The sequence below is a fragment of the Anomaloglossus baeobatrachus genome, chromosome 7 (genome assembly GCF_048569485.1).
Source record: "Anomaloglossus baeobatrachus isolate aAnoBae1 chromosome 7, aAnoBae1.hap1, whole genome shotgun sequence".
NCBI classification, from domain to species: Eukaryota; Metazoa; Chordata; class Amphibia; order Anura; family Aromobatidae; genus Anomaloglossus; species Anomaloglossus baeobatrachus.
This window is the reverse complement of record NC_134359.1, coordinates 13,479,031-13,500,505: the sequence shown is the minus strand read 5'-3', so window position 1 is coordinate 13,500,505 and position 21,475 is coordinate 13,479,031. Positions and strand designations below refer to the sequence as shown.

At 56.7% G+C, this 21,475-nt stretch overlaps 1 protein-coding gene across 1 annotated transcript in view; it reads left to right on the top strand.

The window, feature by feature from the left end:
* The first annotated feature begins 7,542 nt into the window (after nucleotides 1-7,542).
* The window catches only part of MARCHF4 (membrane associated ring-CH-type finger 4), a 147,904-nt gene continuing 133,971 nt past the window's right edge, over nucleotides 7,543-21,475 (top strand). The window contains exon 1 of the mRNA XM_075317042.1: nucleotides 7,543-9,099. Within this exon, the coding sequence (XP_075173157.1) occupies nucleotides 8,644-9,099 (456 nt within the window). The 5' untranslated portion in view covers nucleotides 7,543-8,643. The remainder of the gene's footprint in view (nucleotides 9,100-21,475) is intronic.

The following is a 21,475-nucleotide window of genomic DNA, read 5'->3' as shown; positions in this document are numbered from 1 at the left end:
GCTCGGAGGCTCAGTAGTGGTAACTAGAGATGAGCGGGCACTACCATGCTCGGAGGCTCAGTAGTGGTAACTAGAGATGAGCGGGCACTACCATGCTCTGGTGCTCAGTACTGGTAACTAGTGATGAGCGAGCACTACCATGCTCAGGTGCTCGGTACTGGTAGCTAGTGATGAGCGGGCACTACCATGCTCGGGTGCTCAGTACTGGTAACTAGTGATGAGCGGGCACTACCATGCTCTGGTGCTCAGTACTGGTAACTAGTGATGAGCGGGCACTACCATGCTCGGGTGCTCAGTACTGGTAGCTAGTGATGAGCGGGCACTACCATGCTCTGGTGCTCAGTACTGGTAACTAGTGATGAGCGGGCACTACCATGCTCTGGTGCTCGGTACTGGTAACTAGTGATGAGCGGGCACTACCATGCTCAGGTGCTCAGTACTGGTAACTAGTGATGAGCGGGCACTACCATGCTCTGGTGCTCAGTACTGGTAACTAGTGATGAGCGAGCACTACCATGCTCGGGTGCTCAGTACTGGTAACTAGTGATGAGCGGGCACTACCATGCTCTGGTGCTCAGTACTGGTAACTAGTGATGAGCGGGCACTACCATGCTCAGGTGCTCAGTACTGGTAGCTAGTGATGAGCGGGCACTACCATACTCGGGTGCTCAGTACTGGTAACTAGTGATGAGCGGGCACTACCATGCTCGGGTGCTCAGTACTGGTAACTAGTGATGAGCGGGCACTACCATGCTCAGGGGCTCTGTACTGGTAACTAGTGATGAGCGGGCACTACCATGCTCAGGTGCTCAGTACTGGTAACTAATGATGAGTGGGCACTACCATGCTCAGGTGCTCAGTACTGGTAACTAGTGATGAGCGGGCACTACCATGCTCGGGTGCTCAGTACTGGTAACTAGTGATGAGCGGGCACTACCATGCTCGGGTGCTCAGTACTGGTAACTAGTGATGAGCGGGCACTACCATGCTCGGGTGCTCAGTACTGGTAACTAGTGATGAGCGGGCACTACCATGCTCGGGTGCTCAGTACTGGTAACTAATGATGAGTGGGCACTACCATGCTCAGGTGCTCAGTACTGGTAACTAGTGATGAGCGGGCACTACCATGCTCGGGTGCTCAGTACTGGTAACTAGTGATGAGCGGGCACTACCATGCTCGGGTGCTCAGTACTGGTAACTAGTGATGAGCGGGCACTACCATGCTCGGGTGCTCTGTACTGGTAGCTAGTGATGAGCGGGCACTACCATGCTCGGGTGCTCAGTACTGGTAACTAGTGATGAGCGGGCACTACCATGCTCGGGTGCTCAGTACTGGTAACTAGTGATGAGCGGGCACTACCATGCTCTGGTGCTCAGTACTGGTAACTAGTGATGAGCGGGCACTACCATGCTCGGGTGCTCAGTACTGGTAGCTAGTGATGAGCGGGCACTACCATGCTCTGGTGCTCAGTACTGGTAACTAGTGATGAGCGGGCACTACCATGCTCTGGTGCTCGGTACTGGTAACTAGTGATGAGCGGGCACTACCATGCTCAGGTGCTCAGTACTGGTAACTAGTGATGAGCGGGCACTACCATGCTCTGGTGCTCAGTACTGGTAACTAGTGATGAGCGAGCACTACCATGCTCGGGTGCTCAGTACTGGTAACTAGTGATGAGCGGGCACTACCATGCTCTGGTGCTCAGTACTGGTAACTAGTGATGAGCGGGCACTACCATGCTCGGGTGCTCAGTACTGGTAGCTAGTGATGAGCGGGCACTACCATACTCGGGTGCTCAGTACTGGTAACTAGTGATGAGCGGGCACTACCATGCTCGGGTGCTCAGTACTGGTAACTAGTGATGAGCGGGCACTACCATGCTCAGGGGCTCTGTACTGGTAACTAGTGATGAGCGGGCACTACCATGCTCAGGTGCTCAGTACTGGTAACTAATGATGAGTGGGCACTACCATGCTCAGGTGCTCAGTACTGGTAACTAGTGATGAGCGGGCACTACCATGCTCGGGTGCTCAGTACTGGTAACTAGTGATGAGCGGGCACTGCCATGCTCGGGTGCTCAGTACTGGTAACTAGTGATGAGCGGGCACTACCATGCTCGGGTGCTCAGTACTGGTAACTAGTGATGAGCGGGCACTACCATGCTCGGGTGCTCAGTACTGGTAACTAATGATGAGTGGGCACTACCATGCTCAGGTGCTCAGTACTGGTAACTAGTGATGAGCGGGCACTACCATGCTCGGGTGCTCAGTACTGGTAACTAGTGATGAGCGGGCACTACCATGCTTGGGTGCTCAGTACTGGTAACTAGTGATGAGCGGGCACTACCATGCTCGGGTGCTCAGTACTGGTAACTAGTGATGAGCGGGCACTACCATGCTCGGGTGCTCAGTACTGGTAACTAGTGATGAGCGGGCACTACCATGCTCGGGTGCTCAGTACTGGTAACTAATGATGAGCGGGCACTACCATGCTCGGGTGCTCAGTACTGGTAACTAGTGATGAGCGGGCACTACCATGCTCGGGTGCTCAGTACTGGTAACTAGTGATGAGCGGGCACTACCATGCTCAGGTGCTCTGTACTCGTAACTAGTGATGAGCGGGCACTACCATGCTCAGGTGCTCAGTACCGGTAACTAGTGATGAGCGGGCACTACCATGCTCGGGTGCTCAGTACCGGTAACTAGTGATGAGCGGGCACTACCATGCTCAGGTGCTCAGTACTGGTAACTAGTGATGAGCGGGCACTACCATGCTTGGGTGCTCAGTACTGGTAACTAGTGATGAGCGGGCACTACCATGCTCGGGTGCTCAGTACCGGTAACTAGTGATGAGCGGGCACTACCATGCTCAGGTGCTCAGTACTGGTAACTAGTGATGAGCGGGCACTACCATGCTCAGGTGCTCTGTACTGGTAACTAGTGATGAGCGGGCACTACCATGCTTGGGTGCTCAGTACTGGTAACTAGTGATGAGCGGGCACTACCATGCTCGGGTGCTCAGTACTGGTAACTAGTGATGAGCGGGCACTACCGTGCTCAGGTGCTCAGTACTGGTAACTAGTGATGAGCGGGCACTACCATGCTCAGGTGCTCTGTACTCGTAACTAGTGATGAGCGGGCACTACCATGCTCGGGTGCTCAGTACTGGTAACTAGTGATGAGCGGGCACTACCATGCTCGGGTGCTCAGTACTGGTAACTAGTGATGAGCGGGCACTACCATGCTCAGGTGCTCAGTACTGGTAACTAGTGATGAGCGGGCACTACCATGCTTGGGTGCTCAGTACTGGTAACTAGTGATGAGCGGGCACTACCATGCTCGGGTGCTCAGTACTGGTAACTAGTGATGAGCGGGCACTACCATGCTCAGGTGCTCAGTACTGGTAACTAGTGATGAGCGGGCACTACCATGCTCGGGTGCTCGGTACTGGTAACTAGTGATGAGCGGGCACTACCATGCTCGGGTGCTCAGTACTGGTAACTAGTGATGAGCGGGGACTACCATGCTCGGGTGCTCAGTACTGGTAACTAGTGATGAGCGGGCACTACCATGCTCGGGTGCACTGGCTTCTCACATCAGACAGGTCACGGATGTCGTTCAGGATCTCTCGGATTCTCGTGGACCCACAGAGTTGCACTGATGAATGTGATATGTGACGTGTCTGTGTTTTGGTGCGAATCAGTCGGAATAATAATAACCGCATGTGACCGGCCCCAGAGAGTATGATACAAGAAGGGAGAGAGAAGGGTTTTCCAGCGAGGAACAAAGTGTCAAAAAAAAATTTAGTATTAAAACATGTCTTTATTAATTTGCTTAAAAAAGTTATAGAAAAACCAGCAGAAGGGTAAGAGAGAATTTTGTTTTTCTTGTATAGACAAGTTCTATCCATGAACCCCCCTGGACTCTTGGGGTATCTGCCGCCCCCCTCCTCAGGTGACGCCAGTCAGGTGTTAATAATAGTAATGTTTTTGTGATTTCGGTCCCATTTTGGCTTTTAGTCATTAATACCCGTCCCCGGATGATACATTCCCGGATTCACGTTACTCCTCTTTCGTTTCGCTGCTGATAAATCACTTTATCCCATCTGTTAATACTGAAACACCAGGGAAATTTTTCTAGCAGCAAATAAACCAGATGATATCACAAATTGCTACATTTTGTGAGATGCGGTAACAATTAAATCCCCGTCCCCGGTGGACATCCCGCTATTGTAAGTAACTTAGCGATAAACACTTGTCATGCACGGAGCGATTCCATCCATTAAATTAAATTAGACTTCACACTGCGAGCGTGACGATCCGGATCAGCACATCCGACCAGGATCAATGCGGAATAAGCCCATCTGTCCGAGGATGGTGATCAGTGCGGCGTCACGACCAGGGCAGAGTTCACACGCAGCAGACTCATTACTTACATGTCTGCCTGATTTCACTAGATTAGAGTACAGCTTCCAGAAATCCACATATTGCGGGAAAAACGACGACATGTATGACAGATTCATCCCAACATATGGTGACACCGCTCATCTAAGGCCACATCTGCCCATACACAATGCATGAAAGTCAGCAGCACCCAACAATTCCTCCAAAATCATTCAGCTCCACACCTATCAGAGACAGAAGAATCATCCATGTAACATAGGAAGCCTGTAGCTTGGAAATTCTATTTTCTAATACGTAGTAGCTGTATTATAGTAGTTATTGTCACGCTGTACAAAGGCTAATAAGACGTAGTACAGCGTAATCCCCACTAGGTGGCAGCAGAGTAGTGAAGGAGAGACAAAATAACACAGTAACAGAAAGGCAGCTGAAGTACAGCAGAGTAACGTCAGCAGGCAGTTAACAGGCAAGCCACCAGGGGGCAATAGAGTAGTCAAACAGTCAGGGTCTAGCCAGGAGGGTCAAGTCACAGCAAAGGGAGGATCAATATCAAGTCAGAAAACAGAACCGAGTGGGAAGCCGGGAGATCAGGTATGCAGAGGGAAACACAAGCAACAGACGGAGCAGGAAGTCAGGGACCGGGACAGGCAGATGAACGGGGGAGGGAACAGGTCAGGAAACAGTAGCTGGGGGGCAGGACAGATCGGGACACTCACCAGAGCCAGTATACACGCTGCAAGGCAGACATATAACTAGCACTTAGCCACAGGTAGAGAGGCAACATATAGCGTCCTGGGATCCAGAACGAGGCAAGGGAAGTTAACCCCTAACATGACCAGGCCAGAGCTGGGTGTAACCACAGCAGGGAAAAGCCGGCCTGGATCATGACAGTTATATTCTTGTACATAGGGGCAGTATTATAGTAGTTATATTCTTGTACATAGGGGGCAGTATTATAGTAGTTATATTCTTGTACATAGGGGGCAGTATTATAGTAGTTATATTCTTGCACATAGGGGGCAGTATTATAGTAGTTATATTCTTGTACATAGGGGGCAGTATTATAGTAGTTATATTCTTGTACATAGGGGCAGTATTATAGTAGTTATATTCTTGTACATAGGGGGCAGTATTATAGTAGTTATATTCTTGCACATAGGGGGCAGTATTATAGTAGTTATATTCTTGCACATAGGGGGCAGTATTATAGTAATTATATTCTTGTACATAGGGGCAGTATTATAGTAGTTATAGTCTTGTATATAGGGGTAGTGTTATAGTAGTTATGTTCTTGCACATATGGAGCAGTATTATAGTAGTTATAGTCTTGTACATAGGGGCAGTATTATACTAGTTATATTCTTGTACATAGGGAGCAGTATTATAGTAGTTATATTCTTGTACATAGGGAGCAGTATTATAGGAGTTATATTCTTGCACATAGGGGGCAGTATTATAGTAGTTATATTCTTGTACATAGTGGCAGTATTATAGTAGTTATATTCTTGTACATAGGAGCAGTATTATAGTAGATATATTCTTGTACATAGGGAGCAGTATTATAGTAGTTATATTCTTGTACATAGGGGGCAGTATTATAGTAGTTATATTCTTGCACATAGGGGGCAGTATTATAGTAGTTATATTCTTGCACATAGGGGGCAGTATTATAGTAATTATATTCTTGTACATAGGGGCAGTATTATAGTAGTTATAGTCTTGTATATAGGGGTAGTGTTATAGTAGTTATGTTCTTGCACATATGGAGCAGTATTATAGTAGTTATAGTCTTGTACATAGGGGCAGTATTATACTAGTTATATTCTTGTACATAGGGAGCAGTATTATAGTAGTTAAATTCTTGTACATAGGGAGCAGTATTATAGGAGTTATATTCTTGCACATAGGGGGCAGTATTATAGTAGTTATATTCTTGTACATAGTGGCAGTATTATAGTAGTTATATTCTTGTACATAGGAGCAGTATTATAGTAGATATATTCTTGTACATAGGGGTCAGTATTATAGTAGTTATATTCTTGTACATAGGGAGCAGTATTATAGCAGTTATATTCTTGTACATAGGGGCAGTATTATAGTAGCTATATTATCCCTCCTTCTCCAAACTCTGCACTTTCTGCCCAGGCCTTGCACCTCCTATCTCAGGCGTTTCTTTTCTCTCCTCACTCCCGGCCCTTCCTTCCCCAGACCTTGCCCATCTTTCCTCAGACCTTGCCCACCTGTCCCGAACCTTTCCCTTCCCTCCCCAGACCCTACCCCTCTGCCCTAGATCCTGCACCTCTTCCCCAAACCCTGCACCTCTGCCCCAAACCCTGCACCTCCTCCCCAAACCCTGCACCTCCTCCCCAAACCCTGCACCTCCTTCCCAAACCCTGCACCTCCTTCCCAAACCCTGCACCTCCTTCCCAAACCCTGCACCTCTTCCCCAAACCCTGCACCTCCTTCCCAAACCCTGCACCTCCTTCCCCAGACCCTGCACCTCCTTCCCCACACCATGCACCTCCTTCCCCACACCATGCACCTCCTTCCCCACACCCTGCACCTCCTTCCCCACACCCTGCACCTCCTTCCCCACACCCTGCACCTCCTTCCCCAGACCCTGCACTTCCTTCCCTAGACCCTGCACCTCCTTCCCCAGACCCTGCACCTCCTTCCCCAGACCCTGCACCTCCTTCCCCAGACCCTGCACCTCCTTCCCCAGACCCTGCACTTCCTTCCCCAGACCCTGCACTTCCTTCCCCAGACCCTGCACTTCCTTCCCCAGACCCTGCACCTCCTTCCCCAGACCCTGCACCTCCTTCCCCAGACCCTGCACCTCCTTCCCCAGACCCTGCACCTCTTTTCTAGACCTTGCACCTCCTTCCCCAGACCCTGCACCTCCTTCCCCAGACCCTGCACTTCCTTCCCCAGACCCTGCACCTCCTTCCCCAGACCCTGCACCTCCTTCCCCAGACCCTGCACCTCCTTCCCCAGACCCTGCACCTCTTTTCTAGACCTTGCACCTCCTTCCCCAGACCTTGCACCTCTTTCCTAAATTCCTAGAATTTGCTCCTCTTCCCACGTCCCTGATCCTCCTCCTCAGCCCCTGCCCCTCCTCCTCCTCTCCATTCTGGCGTCATTGCCCCCAGCGGGTGACGTTGCAGACAGGGAGGGAGCTGTCCACAGAACATAGTGCTGAAACTGCAGCAGCAGTAAGTGGCAGCCCCGTGCCCAATGCACAGCCCCGCACCCGGCTCCTGCACCCTGCACCCGAGCCTCCTGCACCCTGCACCCGGCTCCTGCACCCTGCACCCGAGCCTCCTGCAGGAGTAGCACCGATCCCAGCCACCCCGGAGCACACTCCCATCATCCTATTGTGGAGACACAGGACTCAGCCCTTCCACAAGAATTCTTCCTCTTCAATCCCAGGGAGGTAGCAACAGCACATTACACATCATCATCATCATCCTCATCCCCGTGATCTGGAGCAGCAGTGGTGGGCAGAGGCTGGCACCCTGGGCAGCGCTGGCATTATTGCATTCGGGGACTGCTCTGGACATGGTTGCCTGCCATGCCCTCACAAGCCAGCACAGTCAGCAGGGATGATCCTGAGCTCTATGGGGGCATCCTGTTCCCTGGCATCGAGGTGGGGTAGAGACATGGTCTATGCAGTATGACTGTTGCTCCCCTTTGTTTTTGGGGTCCCGGTGAGCTTGCTGTGATGAATGGATGGGGCAGATTAGGGCTTAGATTAGGTTTTCTTCCCCTTCTTGGATTTCTGGGAAGTTTCGGGCTCTTTTTCTAGGGTGTTGCGATCAGATGTCGTCCTCCAGTCCATAAGATGTTAAGCAATTTACCCCTAATTGTTTTAAAGCAAAATTCAGGACAATTCGGGAAACTTCTTATTCCTGGTTTGAGTTTAATGTGAAAGTTGATGAATTTGCTTTTGATAATTGATGATTTTTATTGTGCACTTTTTACAATTCTCCTTTTAAGAAGTGAGGACCCTTTTTTGCATTGACCCCCATAGTTTAAGGTGTTGGGTTTTTTCTACCGATGCCCCCTCTTTGTCAGGCTGACTTACCCTTTCTATACATTTGGAGTTTTACAATGGGTTTTTAGGAGGGGGACCTTAGTATATACAGTGAGCACAACCCATCGAGGTGTTATCCGAGCACCCTTCTGGCCCCAGACGTGGGTCTGGCACTTTTCACCCTTGTATCTTGGAGTGTAAAGCCTGCACATGTTCTTGAGAACCGTCCTGCTTTTATGGTGCTGTGGATTATTGGGTCCAAGACAAATGTTGCGCCATCAGGGTCTCCTCAAGTGCCGATGCCGCATGCTTTTCAATGACTTGAAGGTCTTATTACTCCGGCGCCCTCCGCAGACGCCTAGTTTGCCCATGAACAGCTCAGAATGTGAGGTGGGCGCCGGAGGGGTCTTGGCAGCCAACAATAACACATTGACAGCACTGGGACGAGCGTGGAGGGTTCCAGCTGGTGGGACGACTACTCCAGAGGAGGACTGGTGTTATCCAGCTACAGCGCCTGGACTCCAGCACCAACCCATGTCCATGGTCAGTAGCAACTCTTCAGATGAGTTCTGCAAAGGAAAAGCTGAGGATAGGTTTTCTCTGGGCAGCCTGGACAGTGGGATGAGGACCCCTCTCTGCAGGATTTGCTTCCAAGGACCTGAACAGGTAAGCCTTGAATGTGTGGGCGACTCAAAATCTGATGTGTGGCCCTAAAAACCCAACTTGTGGCTGTTATCATGGCTCCAAAATGTGGTATTAGGAGGAAGACAGGAGAGGTTGTAATGAGTAAAAGCTGTGTCAGCCCCTCTGGGCATTGCAATGGTGGCCTTCAGCTTTTACTACCGAGCAGAAGACCTTGATAACCATGATTTTGGTTTATTTTGATGGAGAAAACTTTTTATCACCTGTAATGAATTATTACTTTGCATTTCTTTGAGTTTGGCTTAATATGTAGAAGGTTATGGGCCCGATGGGCAATGAAAAAACTGGCACTAAGGTGGTATAGACCTTTGGGTGTTCTCTTAATTTGCAGTGTTACCTTGTGTTCCATGCTGTGTTGTAGTAAGGCACTCGGTCCGGGAGGGGACTATCACTTTGGCTGTGTTGTAGTAAGGCATCGGGTCCGGTTGGGGACTACCCTTTTGGCAGTGTGTAGTAAGGCACTGGGTCCGGTTGGGGACTATCACTTTGGCAGTGTGTAGTAAGGCATCGGGTCCAGTTGGGGACTACCCTTTTGGCTGTGTGTAGTAAGGCACTGGGTACGGTTGGGGACTACCCTTTTGGCAGTGTGTAGTAAGGCACTGGGTCCGGTTGGGGACTATCACTTTGGCAGTGTGTAGTAAGGCATCGGGTCCAGTTGGGGACTACCCTTTTGGCTGTGTGTAGTAAGGCACTGGGTCCGGTTGGGGACTATCACTTTGGCTGTGTGTAGTAAGGCACTGGGTCCGGTTGGGGACTATCACTTTGGCAGTGTGTAGAAAGGCATCGGGTCCGGTTGGGGACTACCCTTTTGGCTGTGTGTACTAAGGCACTGGGTCCGGTTGGGGGCTATCTCTTTGGCTGTGTGTAGTAAGGCACTGGGTCCGGTTGGGGACTATCACTTTGGCTGTGTGTAGTAAGGCATCGGGTCCGGTTAGGGTCTACTCTTTTGGCTGTGTGTACTAAGGCACTGGGTCCGGTTGGGGGCTATCTCTTTGGCTGTGTGTAGTAAGGCACTGGGTCCGGTTGGGGGCTATCACTTTGGCTGTGTGTAGTAAGGCATCGGGTCCGGTTGGGGTCTACCCTTTTGGCTGTGTGTAGTAAGGCATCGGGTCCGGTTGGGGGCTATCACTTTGGCTGTGTGTAGCAAGACATCGGGTCCGGTGGGAACTATCACTTTGGATGAAGCTCGTTTACCCTTCATTGTTATAGACTTTATTGGTCTTGTAACAGGTGTCCTGTACAATGGGCGCTGAGTTACAGTTGTTTCCCTCCACTTCCCCCATGGGCAGCTTATGAATCCCAGTCTCCACCAGTACAGCAACGGAAAAGAGTCATTCCACCATTTTTTCCTTAGAAGTCAGTCTGTGCCCTCTGTTCCCAGGAAGGGTGCATTTTTATTTTTGCTTTTCCTTTTTCTGTTGCATATAAATGAGGCTTATTGCATAACTTTCTAATCTGCTATTTGCATTATTTCTTTATTCTCTGCTTGCAGTCAGTGAATGAAACATTCTAGTTTGCATGGTTATCCGCGTGCCGTCCGTATGTGCTTGTGTACCATCTGTGCGCAATCCTTGTGTACGTACGTGTCATCAGTGTGCTGGGCGTGTGTGCCATCCATGTGTCACGTACCAGGAAAAAAAACACATGACACGGAAAGGAATGTCTTTTTATGTGTTGAAAAGTGCAAAGTTAGATAGATGGATAAATAGATTGATTTATTTATTTGGTAATAGCTGTAAAATCAAAGATAGAAAGAAACGGCATGGGATCTCCCCCTATTTTTGATCCAGAAAAGGTAAAGCAGACAGCTGGGGTCTGGTATTAACAGGCTGGGAAGGTCCATGGTTATTTGGCCCTTCCCAGTGTAAAAATAGCAGCCTGCAGCCACCCCAAAATTGTGACATCACATTAGATGCTTCAATTCTGGCACTTTACCCGGCTCTTCCTGATTGCCCTGGTGCGGTGGCAATCGGGGTAATACTTGTGGGGTTGATGTCAGCTGTGTAATGTTAGCTGGCTTCAATTCCAGGGGTTAGTAATGGAGAGGCATCTATCACACACCCCCATAACTAATCCAGTAATCAAAAAATAAAAAGACACACGCAAAAAAAATAATTTATTTCAATAAACACTCCCCAAATCTTTCCTTTGTTTACCATTGTAAAAACCCCATGCAGCTCCACTGTAGTCCAGGGGATCCGCCGAAGTCCTAAACCCAGAAACTCAGAGAAATAAAACAAGACACATAAAGTCCTCGTACACCACTTTATTCAAAGGAAAAAATTCCCAGCTGATCTGACGTAGTCCAGAGCGAATCCGACGAACAAAGTCTCTGGAGCCTCGTTCTGAAACTTCATAGACTTTGCTTACAGGAAATTCCAGGTCACGCTGCGAGAAACACGGCGCCTGTGAACAGCGGTGACATCAGTAACGTTACCACTGTTCATGATCAGTAGGTCACGTTGCGCTGCGAGACTTGGCGACTCAGATGAGCGGTACCGTTATTGATGTCACCGCTCATTAGAGTCGCCGAGTCTTGCACAGCATGAGCTGGAGTGACGTGGTGATCCTGCGACCCTGAACAGCGGTTATGTTACTGATGTCACCACTGTTCAGAGGCGCGGGGTCTCCCGCACCATGACTCAAAATTTCCAGTAAGCCAAAGTCTATGGAGTGTCAGAACAATGCTCCATAGACTTTTTTTTTCGGATTCGCTCTGGACTACATCAGATCAGCTGGAAATATTTTTTTTTCTTCCTTTTGATTAAAGTGGTGAACGAGGATAAGTGTCTTGTTTTATTTCTCTGAGTTTGAATGTTTGTGGGGTTTTTTCAGATATCCTTTTTTGGACTATGACGGATTTGATGGACTATGGCAAAGCTGCATGGGTTTTATTTTTATATAGAATGGTAAATGTAGTGTTAATTGAAATACATTATTTGTGTGTGTGTGTGTGTGTGTGTGTCTTTTTTTTTGATTACTGGGCTAGTAATGGGGGTGTCTGATAGACGCCTTTCCATTACTAACCCCTGGTATTGATGTCAGCTGTCAATTCACAGCTGACATCAATCCCAATAGTATTACCCTGATTGCCACCGCACCAGGGCAATCGGGAAGAGGCGGGCAAAGCGCCACAATTGGAGCATCCAATTGAAGCACCACTTCTGGGGTGGCTGCGGGCTGCTATTTTTAGCCTGGGAAGGGACAAATAGCCATGGACCTTCCCACGCTGATAATACCAGCCCCCAGCTGTCTGCTTTACTATGGCTTCATACTTCGATTATAATTTACATTACAATTCCATATATTTTTCAATATCTCGACTTTTCCTGCAGTGTGTGAATAGATGAAATGACGGCCTCGCTCACACAGCTGCTGGCTCTATCACAATGGATTATACTGGCAAAACCTTCAGCCTGGAGTCCACACTTACAAAACAAATATAGAGCGAAAATGGGCAGAAAGTGAAACGAGCTCGATCCTCTGCTGTGAGGATAACCTGCGGCCATGAAACCAGATACATCTCTAAATGCCAACATAGACGTTTCCATTCAGTGACTGCAAGGGTTAACTCTAGAAAATGCTGAAACACAAAAGTATATCAGAAAGTTGCCGAACCTTTCTACCTACAATGATTATTTGTGTAGATATCACCTTTAATTTGGTGACTTAGGTGATATTCCTTGTTACTCTCCCAGTGTCCAGTAATTTGGTGACCCCCCAACTTTACATTTTTTAAAAATACTGTTTACAATAGATGTGACTCTTAAAGGGATTCTCCATTACTATAAAGTTCATTGAAGGTCAATACTGTTTGCTTGGACAGTTAATTGCAGAAGATTCCCCCCCCAAAAAAAAAGAAAAGGGAGACAATAATGCTATGTGGGGGCATAGCCATAGGTTTCTATGGGAAGCTCCCAAAAAATGCAGAAAAAGCAGAGGTCGTCAGCACGGTGTCACAGAACATATGATGCCGGAGAGTGACACATAATGACATGCACTGAGTTAGGCGCGTGGCCAGTGAATCTTACACATTTTCTTACATTTTTTGGCAGAGCGCAGTAGTTGCAGCCCCCCCCCCCCCCCAGTCTTGTCTGGGGCCCAGAATTATGTTTATTGGTCTGTGATCTTGTTCCAAAATGTTTGTGAAGAGGCTTAACGATCCCAATTTCCCCAAAGCAACCCGAATTTATCCGTCTCTTACCTTAAAGGGCTTTTCCGGTTTTATGTAAAAGAAAAATTAAAATAAAAAAGGAATGAAACTTATTGTATAATGAACAGTTTTGCATTTTCAAGATCTCTGCTTGCTGTGAGTAAGAACATCCTTGTTTACATCTAGAAAATATAAGGAGTTGTCCAGAATTAGGAAGACAGGACAGTCTTAAAACAGCGCTGTTTCTATCTTCAGATTGTGTGAGATGTGGCAATGCGGCCCCATTCACCCCAGCCGGACTGCGGCCCCATTCACCCCAGCCGGACTGATGCCCCATTCACCTCAGCTGGACTGATGCCCCATTCACCTCAGCTGGACTGCGGCCCCATTCACCCCAGCCGGACTGCGGCCCCATTCACCCCAGCCGGACTGCGGCCCCATTCACCCCAGCCGGACTGCGGCCCCATTCACCTGAGCCGGACTGCGGCCCCATTCACCTCAGCCGGGCTGCGCGGCCCCATTCACCTCAGCTGGACTGCGGCCCCATTCACCCCAGCCGGGCTGAGCGGCCCCATTCACCTCAGCGGCCCCATTCACCTCAGCTGGACTGCGCGGCCCCATTCACCCCAGCCGGGCTGCGCGGCCCCATTCACCCCAGCCGGACTGCGGCCCCATTCACCGCAGCCGGGCTGCGCGGCCCCCTTCACCTCAGCGGCCCCATTCACCTCAGCCGGACTGCGGCCCCATTCACCCCAGCCGGACTGCGGCCCCATTCACCCCAGCCGGACTGCGGCCCCATTCACCCCAGCCGGACTGTGCGGCCCCATTCACCCCAGCCGGACTGTGCGGCCCCATTCACCCCAGCCGGACTGCGGCCCCATTCACCCCAGCCGGACTGCGGCCCCATTCACCTCAGCTGGACTGCGGCCCCATTCACCCCAGCCGGACTGCGGCCCCATTCACCTCAGCTGGACTGCGGCCCCATTCACCCCAGCCGGACTGCGGCCCCATTCACCCCAGCCGGACTGCGGCCCCATTCACCCCAGCCAAACTGCGCGGCCCCATTCACCCCAGCCGGACTGCGGCCCCATTCACCTGAGCCGGACTGCGGCCCCATTCACCTCAGCCGGGCTGCGCGGCCCCATTCACCTCAGCTGGACTGCGGCCCCATTCACCCCAGCCGGGCTGAGCGGCCCCATTCACCTCAGCGGCCCCATTCACCTCAGCTGGACTGCGCGGCCCCATTCACCCCAGCCGGGCTGCGCGGCCCCATTCACCCCAACCGGACTGCGGCCCCATTCACCCCAGCCGGGCTGCGCGGCCCCCTTCACCTCAGCGGCCCCATTCACCTCAGCCGGACTGCGGCCCCATTCACCCCAGCCGGACTGCGGCCCCATTCACCCCAGCCGGACTGCGGCCCCATTCACCCCAGCCGGACTGTGCGGCCCCATTCACCCCAGCCGGACTGTGCGGCCCCATTCACCCCAGCCGGACTGTGCGGCCCCATTCACCCCAGCCGGACTGTGCGGCCCCATTCACCCCAGCCGGACTGCGGCCCCATTCACCCCAGCCGGACTGTGCGGCCCCATTCACCCCAGCCGGACTGTGCGGCCCCATTCACCCCAGCCAGACTGCGGCCCCATTCACCCCAGCCGGACTGTGCGGCCCCATTCACCCCAGCCGGACTGTGCGGCCCCATTCACCTCAGCCGGACTGTGCGGCCCCATTCACCCCAGCCGGGCTGAGCGGCCCCATTCACCTCAGCGGCCCCATTCACCTCAGCTGGACTGCGCGGCCCCATTCACCCCAGCCGGGCTGCGCGGCCCCATTCACCCCAGCCGGACTGCGGCCCCATTCACCCCAGCCGGGCTGCGCGGCCCCCTTCACCTCAGCGGCCCCATTCACCTCAGCCGGACTGCGGCCCCATTCACCCCAGCCGGACTGCGGCCCCATTCACCCCAGCCGGACTGCGGCCCCATTCACCCCAGCCGGACTGTGCGGCCCCATTCACCCCAGCCGGACTGTGCGGCCCCATTCACCCCAGCCGGACTGCGGCCCCATTCACCCCAGCCGGACTGTGCGGCCCCATTCACACCAGCCGGACTGTGCGGCCCCATTCACCCCAGCCGGACTGTGCGGCCCCATTCACCCCAGCCGGACTGCGGCCCCATTCACCCCAGCCGGACTGTGCGGCCCCATTCACCCCAGCCGGACTGTGCGGCCCCATTCACCTCAGCTGGACTGCGGCCCCATTCACCCCAGCCGGGCTGAGCGGCCCCATTCACCTCAGCGGCCCCATTCACCTCAGCTGGACTGCGCGGCCCCATTCACCCCAGCCGGGCTGCGCGGCCCCATTCACCCCAGCCGGACTGCGGCCCCATTCACCCCAGCCGGGCTGCGCGGCCCCCTTCACCTCAGCGGCCCCATTCACCTCAGCCGGACTGCGGCCCCATTCACCCCAGCCGGACTGTGCGGCCCCATTCACCCCAGCCGGACTGCGGCCCCATTCACCCCAGCCGGACTGTGCGGCCCCATTCACCCCAGCCGGACTGTGCGGCCCCATTCACCCCAGCCGGACTGTGCGGCCCCATTCACCCCAGCCGGACTGCGGCCCCATTCACCCCAGCCGGACTGTGCGGCCCCATTCACCCCAGCCAGACAGTGCGGCCCCATTCACCCCAGCCGGACTGTGCGGCCCCATTCACCCCAGCCGGACTGTGCGGCCCCATTCACCCCAGCCGGACTGCGGCCCCATTCACCCCAGCCGGACTGTGCGGCCCCATTCACCCCAGCCGGACTGTGCGGCCCCATTCACCTCAGCTGGACTGCGGCCCCATTCACCCCAGCCGGGCTGAGCGGCCCCATTCACCTCAGCGGCCCCATTCACCTCAGCTGGACTGCGCGGCCCCATTCACCCCAGCCGGGCTGCGCGGCCCCATTCACCCCAGCCGGACTGCGGCCCCATTCACCCCAGCCGGGCTGCGCGGCCCCCTTCACCTCAGCGGCCCCATTATCCTCAGCCGGACTGCGGCCCCATTCACCCCAGCCGGACTGCGGCCCCATTCACCCCAGCCGGACTGCGGCCCCATTCACCCCAGCCGGACTGCGGCCCCATTCACCCCAGCTGGACTGTGCGGCCCCATTCACCCCAGCCGGACTGTGCGGCCCCATTCACCCCAGCCGGACTGTGCGGCCCCATTCACCCCAGCCGGACTGTGCGGCCCCATTCACCCCAGCCGGACTGTGCGGCCCCATTCACCCCAGCCGGACTGTGCGGCCCCATTCACCCCAGCCGGACTGCGGCCCCATTCACCCCAGCCGGACTGCGGCCCCATTCACCCCAGCCGGACTGCGGCCCCATTCACCCCAGCCGGACTGCGGCCCCATTCACCCCAGCCGGACTGTGCGGCCCCATTCACCCCAGCCGGACTGCGGCCCCATTCACCCCAGCCGGACTGTGCGGCCCCATTCACCCCAGCCGGACTGTGCGGCCCCATTCACCCCAGCCGGACTGTGCGGCCCCATTCACCCCAGCCGGACTGTGCGGCCCCATTCACCCCAGCCGGACTGTGCGGCCCCATTCACCCCAGCCGGACTGTGCGGCCCCATTCACCCCAGCTGGACAGTGCGGCCCCATTCAATTCAGCCGGACTGCGGCCCCATTCAATTCAGCCGGACTGCGGCCCTATTCACCCCAGCCAGACTGCGGCCCCATTCAATTCAGCCGGACTGCGGCCCCATTCAATTCAGCCGAACTGCGGCCCCATTCACCCCAGCCGGACCGCGGCCCCATTCACCCCAGCCGGACTACGGCCCCATTCACCCCAGCCGGGCTGCGCGGCCCCATTCACCTCAGCGGCCCCATTCACCCCAGCAGGACTGCGGCCCCATTCACCCCAGCCGGACTGTGCGGCCCCATTCACCCCAGCCGGACTGTGCGGCCCCATTCACCCCAGCCGGACTGTGCGGCCCCATTCACCCCAGCCGGACTGTGCGGCCCCATTCACCCCAGCCGGACTGTGCGGCCCCATTCACCCCAGCCGGACTGTGCGGCCCCATTCACCCCAGCCGGACTGTGCGGCCCCATTCACCCCAGCCGGACTGTGCGGCCCCATTCACCCCAGCCGGACTGTGCGGCCCCATTCACCCCAGCCGGACTGTGCGGCCCCATTCACCCCAGCCGGACTGTGCGGCCCCATTCACCCCAGCCGGACTGTGCGGCCCCATTCACCCCAGCCGGACTGCGGCCCCATTCACCCCAGCCGGACTGCGGCCCCATTCACCCCAGCCGGACTGCGGCCCCATTCACCCCAGCCGGACAGTGCGGCCCCATTCAATTCAGCCGGACTGCGGCCCCATTCAATTCAGCCGGACTTGGCCCCATTCAATTCAGCCGGACTGCGGCCCCATTCACCCCAGCCGGGCTGCGGCCCCATTCACCCCAGCCGGACTGTGCGGCCCCATTCACCCGAGCCGGACTGCGGCCCCATTCACCCCAGCCGGACTAAGGCCCCATTCACCCCAGCCGGATTGCGGCCCCATTCACCCCAGACGGACTGCGGCCCCATTCACCCCAGCCGGACAGTGCGGCCCCATTCAATTCAGCCGGACTGCGGCCCCATTCACCCCAGCCGGACAGTGCGGCCCCATTCAATTCAGCCGGACTGCGGCCCCATTCATCCCAGCCGGACAGTGCGGCCCGATTCAATTCAGCCGGACTGCGGCCCCATTCAATTCAGCCGGACTGCGGCCCCATTCAATTCAGCCGGACTGCGGCCCCATTCAATTCAGCCGGACTGCGGCCCCATTCACCCCAGCCTGACTGCGGCCCCATTCAATTCAGCCGGACTGCGGCCCCATTCACCCCAGCCGGACTGCGGCCCCATTCACCCCAGCCGGACTGCGGCCCCATTCACCCCAGCCGGACTGCGGCCCCATTCACCCCAGCCGGACTGCGGCCCCATTCACCCCAGCCGGACTGCGGCCCCATTCACCCCAGCCGGACTGCGGCCCCATTCACCCCAGCTGGACTGCGGCCCCATTCACCCCAGCTGGACTGCGGCCCCATTCAATTCAGCCGGACTGCGGCCCCATTCACCCCAGCCGGACAGTGCGGCCCCATTCACCCCAGCCGGACAGTGCGGCCCCATTCACCCCAGCCGGACTGTGCGGCCCCATTCACCCCAGCCGGACTGCGGCCCCATTCACCCCAGCCGGACTGTGCGGCTCCATTCACCCCAGCCGGACTGCGGCCCCATTCACCCCAGCCGGACTGCCGCCCTATTCACCCCTGCCGGACAGTGCGGCCCCATTCACCCCAGCCTGACTGCGGCCCCATTCAATTCAGCCGGACTGCGGCGCCATTCACCCCAGCTGGACTGCGGCCCCATTCACCCCAGCTGGACTGCGGCCCCATTCACCCCAGCTGGACTGCGGCCCCATTCAATTCAGCCGGACTGCGGCCCCATTCACCCCAGCCGGACAGTGCGGCCCCATTCACCCCAGCCGGACTGTGCGGCCCCATTCACCCCAGCCGGACTGTGCGGCCCCATTCACCCCAGCCGGACTGCGGCCCCATTCACCCCAGCCGGACTGCCGCCCTATTCACCCCAGCCGGCCATTGCGGCCCCATTCACCCCAGCCGGGCTGCGGCCCCATTCACCCCAGCCGGGCTGCGGCCCCATTCACCCCAGCCAGACTGCGGCCCCATTCAATTCAGCCGGACTGCGGCCCCATTCACCCCAGCCGGACCGCGGCCCCATTCACCCCAGCCGGACTGCGGCCCCATTCACCCCAGCCGGACTACGGCCCCATTCACCCCAGCCGGGCTGCGCGGCCCCATTCACCTCAGCGGCCCCATTCACCCCAGCCGGACTGCGGCCCCATTCACCCCAGCCGGACTGTGCGGCCCCATTCACCCCAGCCGGACTGTGCGGCCCCATTCACCCCAGCCGGACTGTGCGGCCCCATTCACCCCAGCCGGACTACGGCCCCATTCACCCCAGCCGGGCTGCGCGGCCCCATTCACCTCAGCGGCCCCATTCACCCCAGCCGGACTGCGGCCCCATTCACCCCAGCCGGACTGTGCGGCCCCATTCACCCCAGCCGGACTGTGCGGCCCCATTCACCCCAGCCGGACTGTGCGGCCCCATTCACCCCAGCCGGACTGTGCGGCCCCATTCACCCCAGCCGGACTGTGCGGCCCCATTCACCCCAGCCGGACTGTGCGGCCCCATTCACCCCAGCCGGACTGTGCGGCCCCATTCACCCCAGCCGGACTGTGCGGCCCCATTCACCCCAGCCGGACTGCGGCCCCATTCACCCCAGCCGGACAGTGCGGCCCCATTCAATTCAGTCGGACAGTGCGGCCCCATTCAATTCAGCCGGACAGTGCGGCCCCATTCAATTCAGCCGGACAGTGCGGCCCCATTCACCCCAGCCGGGCTGCGGCCCCATTCACCCCAGCCGGGCTGCGGCCCCATTCACCCCAGCCGGACTGTGCGGCCCCATTCACCCCAGCCAGACTGCGGCCCCATTCACCCCAGCCGGACTGTGCGGCCCCATTCACCCCAGCCGGACTGTGCGGCCCCATTCACCCCAGCCGGACTGTGCGGCCCCATTCACCCCAGCCGGACTGTGCGGCCCCATTCACCCCAGCCGGACTGCGGCCCCATTCACCCCAGCCGGACTGTGCGGCCCCATTCACCCCAGCCGGACTGTGCGGCCCCATTCACCTCAGCTGGACTGCGGCCCCATTCACCCCAGCCGGGCTGAGCGGCCCCATTCACCTCAGCGGCCCCATTCACCTCAGCTGGACTGCGCGGCCCCATTCACCCCAGCCGGGCTGCGCGGCCCCATTCACCCCAGCCGGACTGCGGCCCCATTCACCCCAGCCGGGCTGCGCGGACCCCTTCACCTCAGCGGCCCCATTATCCTCAGCCGGACTGCGGCCCCATTCACCCCAGCCGGACTGCGGCCCCATTCACCCCAGCCGGACTGCGGCCCCATTCACCCCAGCTGGACTGTGCGGCCCCATTCACCCCAGCCGGACTGTGCGGCCCCATTCACCCCAGCCGGACTGTGCGGCCCCATTCACCGCAGCCGGACTGTGCGGCCCCATTCACCCCAGCCGGACTGTGCGGCCCCATTCACCCCAGCCGGACTGCGGCCCCATTCACCCCAGCCGGACTGTGCGGCCCCATTCACCCCAGCCGGACTGTGCGGCCCCATTCACCCCAGCTGGACTGCGGCCCCATTCACCCCAGCCGGACTGTGCGGCCCCATTCACCCCAGCCGGACTGTGCGGCCCCATTCACCCCAGCCGGACTGCGGCCCCATTCACCCCAGCCGGACTGTGCGGCCCCATTCACCCCAGCCGGACTGTGCGGCCCCATTCACCCCAGTCGGACTGTGCGGCCCCATTCACCCCAGCTGGACAGTGCGGCCCCATTCAATTCAGCCGGACTGCGGCCCCATTCAATTCAGCCGGACTGCGGCCCTATTCACCCCAGCCAGACTGCGGCCCCATTCAATTCAGCCGGACTGCGGCCCCATTCAATTCAGCCGGACTGCGGCCCCATTCACCCCAGCCGGACCGCGGCCCCATTCACCCCAGCCGGACTACGGCCCCATTCACCCCAGCCGGGCTGCGCGGCCCCATTCACCTCAGCGGCCCCATTCACCCCAGCAGGACTGCGGCCCCATTCACCCCAGCCGGACTGTGCGGCCCCATTCACCCCAGCCGGACTGTGCGGCCCCATTCACCCCAGCCGGACTGTGCGGCCCCATTCACCCCAGCCGGACTGTGCGGCCCCATTCACCCCAGCCGGACTGTGCGGCCCCATTCACCCCAGCCGGACTGTGCGGCCCCATTCACCCCAGCCGGACTGTGCGGCCCCATTCACCCCAGCCGGACTGTGCGGCCCCATTCACCCCAGCCGGACTGTGCGGCCCCATTCACCCCAGCCGGACTGTGCGGCCCCATTCACCCCAGCCGGACTGCGGCCCCATTCACCCCAGCCGGACTGCGGCCCCATTCACCCCAGCCGGACTGCGGCCCCATTCACCCCAGCCGGACAGTGCGGCCCCATTCAATTCAGCCGGACTGCGGCCCCATTCAATTCAGCCGGACTGCGGCCCCATTCAATTCAGCCGGACTGCGGCCCCATTCACCCCAGCCGGGCTGCG